Below are 9,447 nucleotides of genomic sequence, written 5' to 3' on the forward strand. Positions count from 1 at the left end.
ATATTATTGGCTAGTTTACCCTCGTACCTCATCTTTTCTCCCCGTATTGCCTTTTTAGTTAACTTTTGTTGCTCTTTAAAAGAGTCCCAATCCTCTGTCTTCTCTAAAAATTGTACCATGCGTCTGCAGACCGTGTTCCAAATATTAATGATGCTCTTGGCTCTCCAGGGTTCGGTTCCGTGTGAAAACGTAAGCTGCAGGCTGGTTAATTGAAATGATTTAATGAGGGAACAGTGAATAGTAAGGTTTGGATGTGTGGGGAGATACCGTGCCAGCAATTCAGCTTACGAAAGTAATAAACAATAATTTGCAGATGAAAATGAGAAACCAACACTTTGCAAACCTACAGTATTTCAATACCCATGCTACAATGAATAAAAGGAGAGAATGCTAGGAATTCTCAGCGGGTCAGGCAGCATCTGTGGAGAGAGGAACAAAGCCAGCGTTACAGGTCAATGATCCTCTATCAGATCCTACTGATCTTATTGGTTTATGATCGTCACGCTTACTGAAATACGGGAAATAATTTTGGAAACGCCAGGTTCTATCTTTGAACGTTCTGCATCTTTGAACATATCTGACATGCATCTCTCACTGGACATTTTCTTTCATGCTATGGCAATACCTCCATGCATTTTGTCAAGGGTCACTCTTCTATAACTCTTGTGTGGGTTGAGACCCTTCTTCAGACTGAGAGTCAGGGGAATTGTGGGCTCCACCTTTCCTTGATCATTATTAATTTTTGCATATCTTTCATTCATTTGTCCTGTGTACCTTCTATATCTCTCGTTTCCCTTTCCCCTGACTCTCGGTCTGAAGAAGGGTCTCGACCTGAAACGTCATCTATTCCTTTTTCCCAGAGATGCTGCCTGACCCACTGAGTTACTTCAGCATTTTGTGCCTCGCTTTAATGTCTCGCCCACCAGGTGGCAGTACTGACTATTTGGAACATCTTTGGTCCTGTTCTGAGAGTATCTGGACTGTTCACTCCAGAGTCTGGAGAAGGACTCAAAATTGACTTCCTGATTGAAAGGCAAACATTCTGCCTATTTCACAGCACACACCACCATGTCTGTGATGGACATCATGTCAAATTAAATGAATCCCTTCTGCCTGCACATGATCTGTGTCCCTCCATTCCTGGCATATTCATGTGCCTGTCTAAAAGCCTCTTAAACGTTGGTATTGTATCTGCCTCCACCACCATCCCTGGCAGCAAGTTCCAGGTGTCCACCACTCACTGTGTAAAAAAAACTACCACGTACATCTCCTTTAAACTTTCCATTTCTCATCTTAAACTTCTAACCTTTAGTATTTGTCATTTCCACCCTAACCATCTACCTTATCTGTGCTAATATTTGTCATTTCCACCATAACCATCTAGCTTATCTGTGCTAATATTTGTCATTTCCACCCTAACCATCTACCTTATCTGTGCCTCTCATAATGTTATAATCCTATCAGTTCACCCCTCAGCTTCTGATGATCCAGGGAAAGCAATCCAAATTTGTCCAACCCCTCCTTATGGCTGATACCATCCAATCCAGGCAACATCCTAGTAAATCTAGTAACTGTCTGAAGCCTCCATATTTGTCCTGCATTGGGACGACCAGAACAGCCAAAACTCCCATTCCTGCGCATTGGAGTTGCTGTACCACAATGCAACCTGTCAAGATACTTTCTATTGCTCATCTGTAGAGGTTTGTTAGAGTATTCAGACTCATGCTAAAGCAGTTTAAAATCGCTTTTCAGTAAAAGTAATTTATTAGTTGTTTATAAATATTATGCTGTGATTGATATGTTTAGTTCCAACAGTAATTTTTTGCTTATATCATTGAAAGGGTGAGGGGAGAATGCTAACAATGCATTGTAATTTGATTTCAGTACACATGGGATGCAAGTGAAAATTATTTTTTCCAATCAACAGTGGCATTTTCAATGAGAAAATACTGGGAAGAATTTAAAGATCAGCAAGTCAACTTTGTGTAAGTTACTTTGCGACCTGTCTCTTTATATTGCCCTTAATTAAACTGTAGAATTCACTAGGGTGTACATTTTAAACCAGATAATCCATATCAATGCTAATGGTGCTGGGATAAACAATGCAGCATAAGTCCAACTGTTCTACTAGTCAAGTCAAGATTAATGTCATATGCACCAGTATGGTGAGGTACAGGGACATCAGTCTGAAGAAGGGTCTCGACCCGAAACATCACCCATTCCTTCTCTCCTGAGATGCTGCCTGACCTGCTGAGTTACTCCAGCATTTTGTGAATAAATACCTTCGATTTGGACCAGCATCTGCAGTTATTTTCTTACACTACAGGTACAATGAAAATCTGCTTGTAGCAGCATCACAGGCACACAGACACAGACAACACACAAAAACATAGAAGATAGTGAAAAGAAAAAGACTGCAAAATGCAAGGAGGTATCAGTGCAAAAATACACAATTAAAAAACAAGTTATGGTTGTGTAAAAGGTGGTCTATAGCATTCTCTTGCTGAGGTAAGATTAGGGTTGTGCAGATCAGTTCAAAAACTCGATTGTAGGAAAGTAACTGTTCCTGAACCTGGTGGCGTGGGACTTCAGACTTCTTTACCTCCTGCTGATGGTAGCAACATGAAGAGGGGATGGCTCCGATAGTGGGAATCCTTGATGACAGATGTCACCTTGTTCAGAAAGCATCTCATGTAGGTGCTTTCGATGGTGGGGAGGGCGATACCCCAAATGGACCAGGCTGAATCTACTACTCCCTGCAACCTCTTGCATTCCTGCGCATTGGAGTTGCCATACCACGATGTAACCAGTCAAGATACTTTCCACGGTTCATCTGTGGAATTTGTGGACTCGTGCTAAATCACTTAACATTTCTGATTACATCTGAGCATGGGACTGGTCATCCAGGATGCTAAAGCCCAGGAATTTGAAGCTGCTACAAGGATGAATATGGAGCTACATAGTTACAGGCACAAGAGCGCCATTTAACACAAATTAAATGGTTAGTGCTGGAGTTAGTGCTGGTGCCTCACAGCTCCAATGGGCTGAAATCAAATCAGTGGATCAATGAATTCGGTGGAACCAACTGGCAATCAATCCCCTTTCAGGACTCAGAACAGCAGGCTGTAAATTCAGGCAAATGGATGAGAGGTCAATGGTCCAACTCAAGAAGGAGTCATTTACCTAAACACATAGAAAGCTTAGATTGGGGAGAAAGATTTGCAATGACTCTGGCTGTTGATGTATGGATGGTAGATGGATGAAGATGCTGACCAGCCCTGAGAAAGGATGCAGGGTTAACACAGTTACACAAAAGAAATAAAAAAGTGAAAAAACTATGGATAGACTGCAAAGACTGTGGATAACAACATAAGGTCACACAGAAAGCAAAACTGCACGTGAATCAAACTGTAAATGCCATGGGAGAACAAATGAAAATATGAGATGAAATTACAAAGGAAGAGTGAAAGGAGCAAAATCTAAATAGCCGTTCTGTGCATGGTGGTGGGAGTTTGTGAGCGCTGTGCTGTTCAGTGTATGTGGTGGGTTCCACCATCCAGCTCCATGCCCAGAAACAGAAGGGTCCATCGCAGGGTGGAGAGGCCATGTGAACTGTGGCTCATCCCAGTGGCCCACCAGATGGAAGAAACAACCCTGAGTGTTGAAAGCAACCAATAAGAAGCAAAACAGATCTAATCCAAATGTGCCCAGAATGTTTTGATGAAGAGCTTGGATGCCTTGTGAAGTTGACAAGAAAGGTTGAATGGAAAGTCCAGGAGATGGAGCAAAATGGGGCGTGTGCAAAGTCATTGCAATCATGCACTGGGTAAACTCCATTGTGAGGAGAGAGGCACACAAATGGCTAGGGATTGATGTGGACTGAAAATACTTGAATCAGATGCCACCAGTATCCAACCAACTCTGGAAGCAATCACACCAGAAGTGGCAGAGGACAAGGTGTTATGGAGAGAAGTTGGATGATGGCAAAGTTCAGGACCAGCATTTCCTTGAGAGAGCAGAAAGGGCCAGGAAGGTTGGGCTTAATGCTGGGAAATGCAGCATAAAGGAGAAAGAAGTCCCATGGCGAAGCACAGCCAAAAGTGTAAAAGGAAGAGAGTTTGCTGAGATGAAGCCACCGTAAATCCGTTCAGAAATCATATGACGGAACATACAACAAACCTGTGATGACCAAAGGAAGATGATGAATAGCAACAGACACAATGCCATGAAACAAATTGCCAGACAAGAGGTGGCATGCCTATCGTAGCACTGCAGAACACCAATTATCAGCTTATAGATAGATACTTCTGTTGAGGAGGTTTGGAGCAGTTCTAATGCAAGATGTCAAGGCAGAATTAGTTTATTATTGTCACATGATTCAGTGGGTAGGTCAGCAGTGCTCATGTATGGTCCCGTTCTGGTAAGTTGGCATAACACAGTAAGTCCGTGCCCTCAGTCCCACACACAAGCTCACAGATTTCCAGGACTTGGAGACTCCTCTGTAGTATGCCTGGTGCCAGTCTTTGAGGTTGTCATTGCCGTAGCCTCTTCATGAAGTCCCAGGTGTTTGAGGAATTTGCAACACTTCCACCTCTCATCTAAGGGTGCAACAATGAAGCTTCAGGCTAGGATTTGTGTTCAAGCCTCCACAAAGGGGCATGAACATACACTTTCAGACTCCAGGCTGGGTGGATTACAAAATGAGCAATACCCCAATTTGAATCCTGTTTTTGATTGGAGCAGATCGTTGGATAATCCCACAATGTTACTACAGTTTGTACATAATTCAAAGGTTTCAAAGGTCTTTTATTGTCACATGTACCAATTAAGGTACAGTGTTATGCAAATTACCATACAGCCAAACTAAAAAAAGCAACAAGACACACAACTACATAAAGGTTAACATAAACATCCACCACAGTGGATTCCCCACATTCCTCAATGTGATGGAAGACAATAAAGTCCAATCTTCTTCCCTTCATGGGGGCAGTCGAACCATCCATCTAAGCTCCTGTGTCGGGGCGATCGAAGCTCCCGCGTCGGGGCGATTGAAGCTCCCGTGTCGGGGCGATCGAAGCTCTCGGGGCCATCGAAGCTCCCGCGTCGGGGCGATCGAAGCTCCCGTGTCGGGGTGACCAGACACCGCGAGCTCTGTGATGTGAAAGGCCGCAGGCACCCGCGGTAGAGCTGAGGTCGATCCCTGGCAAAGGGATCGCGGGCTCCGTGATGTTAAAGTCCTGCAGGCTCCTGCGGTGGAGCTTTCGAAGTCGGTCTCCAGCAAAGGCCGCCAACTCCTCGAAGTTGGGCCGCAGTGCGGATGGAGATACGATATGGAAAAAGAAAATTGCATTTCCATCAAGGTAAGAGATTAGAAAAAGTTTCTCCCAACCCCCTTCTCCACCCCCCACATAAAAACAAGCTAAAGAACACTAAAAACATACATTTAACACATGCTATAAAATCAACGAAGTGGAAAGGGACAGACAGACTGCTGGCGAGGCAGCCATTGCTGGCGCCACCCAGTGTAAGTAAATGGGCATTATTAAGATTATGTAGAGAAATACTGCTGATTTGAACCTATCTGGATTGGAGCTTCTTCTGATTAATTTACCTTTCCTTTATTTTAACACAGGGCAGAAAATGTTTACATATTCGATGAAACAAAAAGGATCTCATTTTATTTCCTTGTTGTGAACCCAGTGAACATCACAGAAATTATTCCAAAGGCTGAGGTGGAGAAAGCTATCAGGTACATTCTGCAGTAAACAGTAACTCTAAAACAGATATTTAGTTATTTACGGCACGCTCTGCAAAATGACTGGCCAGTTCTACAGGCAGTGGTAGCAGTGTGGGAGGGTGACAGCACGTCCTCCTCCTTACTTGCAAAGTTCCAACTAAGCAAAAAATCCACCGATGACCTGCAACAGCCAGCACCCTGTCCCCACTCTCTGACCACAGCCGTGCCGTGGCCTGCTGGCTTTCTCATTTATCAGGCAACACACAGGCCAAAGAGGCAGAAAATGGGAGAGAGATCAGAATTATGTTCAACCGGCATCTTGTGCAACCTTCGCACTGTAAAGGGGATGTGCTAGTTCAAATATTTGATGCCCATACCATCACTTTCATTTTGCTTATTTCAAATAAACTAGTGATCGAGGAATTTGCTGTGAGGATTTTAAACTTTTGCATGAGAAGATTGTGCGGGCTCATTTTCAGACTGATATTAAACTACCTAAATGTTGAACCCTCCAATTTCAGGTAAACCCCCCCACCTCTCCTTTTTTTCTACCTCGCTTCCTCACATCTCATACCTTTCTTTCCACTACCTCTAGTTCCTCCTCCCTCCTCCATCTCTTCCATCCGCTCAGCTTCCACTCTCCCCCCCCTCCACCCCATTCTTTCTCTTCACTCCCTCACCCATCCTTTCCTCTGGTTCTACATGTCGCTCCCCACCTTCCTCCCCATCAGACACTTTTGTCTTCTTATCACCTCCAATCTTGATTACTATCTCCATCTTTCTGCCACCCACCTAACTCATCTGCCATCCAACCCCTCCTTATCTGATGCACTTGGCAGCTCTTCCCCAACCCTTTCCCTTACCTCTTTCTACCAGCTATCTCCCCCGTACTCCATCACTGAAGAGGGGTGCTGACCCAAAACGTCATCTGTCCATTTCCCTCCACAGATGCTGCCTAACCTGCTGAGTTCCTCCATACTGTCATTATGAGCAAAGTTGTCAAATGGATGTCAGTTGATGCCTTTTCTGTGCCAGATCGTCACACTGAAGAAACCTTCCTCTTGCTAATCATTATCCATATTTTAAGTTAGAAATGTATTATATGTTGCCTAAAATGACCGAGAATGACTCTACAAATTACTTTTCCATCACAGGATAAACAGAAATCGATTCAACAAAGCTTTCTTATTAAGTGATGACACACTAGAGTTTGTTGGTATTCCACCCACTTACCCTCCACAGACTGAGGCCCCTGTGACTATCTGGTTGATTGTGTTTGGAGTTATCATCAGCCTAGTTTGCATTGGACTTGTTATCTTGATCGTTAGTGGATACAGAGCTAGAAAACAGTGAGTACCATGGAAATAGGTATCCTTGAGGAAGAACTCCAAACGATGAGGAATACTATCAATAATTAAAATAATAAGCATTTGAGACAATGATGACTGTTTTAGTGATGGCAAACGCCGTTGAAAATGAATCAGATTAAAAGATGCTAATTCCTGTGCATAGCGAAAAATAGTCCTGAAATAAGTAAATACCAATAAAGGGGAAAATATTTTAGAATCTGATATATAGTAAAGAAAATGAGTATTCTTCTGTAATTACATTAAAAACATATATTGTTTCTTTCTAATGCCAAAACAATAGATACTATAAAAGTACAAACCACAGGGTCAGTGGAAAAAGATGAAATTGCACTGCAGAAAAATAAGACTAATGAGTGTGGCTAAATAATGAGCAAGGCATATCAGAAAGGAATATGTTGCAACACTAATACTGGAAAATTGTAAAGATTCCTGAAATTAGAGAGCATAGCTAACAGTTTGGTCTATGGAGGGGAGGGTGTATAATAAAGAAGAATAAGGACTGATGGGAATCCAAAAGGAACCTGGGGGATGACAAGGATTTTAGGGAAGTAAGGAATATGGGAACAAGAAGGGCTAACACATCTACTGGAAACAAAAATACAGAGACAGAGTCAGAGAGAATACAGTGTCACAGCTGGTAGAGTTACTGTCTCAAACTTCCAGAAACCTGGGTTCAGTCCTGACATCTGTGTACAGTCTGTGTGGAGACACAAAGAACTGCACACGCATGGGATCCACAGAGAGCCATGCAGAACTCATGGATTTCACTAACTACCAATTTCCATCCTGCACTCAAATTCACTTGGACCACCTCCCTGAATGTATGTTATGAGGAAGTTATAGGGACAGGTGTTATATCTCCTGTGCTTGCCAGGGAAAGTAACTGAGTAGGGGGTGGTTTGGGTGGGAAGGAATGAGTCAATCAAAGAAGGGGCAATCTCTGCAGAAAGCGGAAAGGTGTGGGTGTGGGAAGATGTGACTGATGGTGGAATCACGTTGACACTGTCTGTGTAGAGTTAGGCTATTCTCCCAATAACTGTTTAGTTTAGTTTAGAGATACAGCGCGGAAACAGGCCCTTCGGCACATCAAGTCCACACTGACCAGTGATCTCCGCGCATTAACACTATCCTACACACATTGGGGCAATTTACATTTATACCAAGCCATTTAACCTACAAACCTCTACGTCTTTGGAGTGCAGGAGGAAACAAGTTTTCGGTGAAAACCCACGTGGTCACGGGGAGAACAAACAAACTCCGTACAGACAAGCACCCATAGAAGGTATCGAACCCGGGTCTCTGGCACTGTAAGCACTGTGCGGCAGCATTTCACCTGCTGTGCCACCATGCCATCCGAAATGTCACCTGTTCCTTTTCTCCAGAGATACTGTCTGACCCGCTGAGTTACTCCAGTTTTTTGTGTCTATCTTTAGAATGGTAAGGATGATGGGAAGCAGTCAGTCTGGGAGCACTGTTTAGCCCATGGGGAAAGGCAAAGACGCATGGAATGTAAGTGGCGATGAAAAATAGCAGAGCATGAGGGATGATGATGACTATGAGGACCATAGAGGATGGCAAGAGGTACAAAGAACAGTAGAAACCAAGGGAGAGCAATTAAGACAATGACCTTTCCAGCCAGGAATGGGGATTGATGCCATTAACACTCTTGAGCAAACTGGTATCGCTAGCCTGGCTGGTGAAAATATGCAGCCTGGCCATACACATTAGAGAAGCAATCATCTGATTATTGATTATTCAGGAGGAGGCCATGAAGCTGTATTTCTTGAATACTGGATTATGGATCCAATCTATTAGATGTTGGGTTCTGTGTATTACTTCTATTTGTCCATTCTTATTCTTCATTTCCCGGTTACAGGAAGGCAAAAGTACAAGACACAGAAGCAGATAACAGTGAATCTGATGAAAGCAAACATGAAAAGTGTTCTCAGGACATTGAGATGGTAAAAGGGGAAACAAATGAAGCTTTCGACCCTGATGAGCCCGAGATGTCAATGAACCACTCGCTCTGAGTTTAGTCTCATCCCCAAGACTTGGAAAATATTTCTACCCATACAAATTAGCTTAAACAGATTTGATTATTACAAGTTGACCTGCTATTTCTAGCAACAGAATTAATGCACAGTTATCAGTTTAGATATTGCATCCGCTGTTTATCCCTTAGACATGCCCTTGAAAAATCTAGGTATAAACAACGATAAATGTTTGGCCACTTTTGAGCATTTGTGTAAGTATTCGGGTCCTTCATCAAGAACATTCTTTCAGGACTTCTCAAATCCATGACTCCTACCTCTATGAAGCCAGCCAACTCCGAGAGATTGT

General features: G+C 43.2%; 1 protein-coding gene across 1 annotated transcript in view; it reads left to right on the forward strand.

Annotated features, from left to right (window-relative positions):
- Positions 1-9,137, forward strand: part of ace2 (angiotensin I converting enzyme 2) — a 60,258-nt gene extending 51,121 nt beyond the window's left edge. The window contains exons 15-18 of the mRNA XM_078408718.1: positions 1,885-1,985; positions 5,633-5,749; positions 6,892-7,086; positions 8,984-9,137. Coding sequence (XP_078264844.1) covers positions 1,885-1,985; positions 5,633-5,749; positions 6,892-7,086; positions 8,984-9,137 — 567 coding nt within the window. The remainder of the gene's footprint in view (positions 1-1,884; positions 1,986-5,632; positions 5,750-6,891; positions 7,087-8,983) is intronic.
- The last annotated feature ends 310 nt before the right edge of the window (positions 9,138-9,447 follow it).

The sequence above is a fragment of the Rhinoraja longicauda genome, chromosome 12 (genome assembly GCF_053455715.1).
Source record: "Rhinoraja longicauda isolate Sanriku21f chromosome 12, sRhiLon1.1, whole genome shotgun sequence".
NCBI classification, from domain to species: domain Eukaryota; kingdom Metazoa; phylum Chordata; class Chondrichthyes; order Rajiformes; family Arhynchobatidae; genus Rhinoraja; species Rhinoraja longicauda.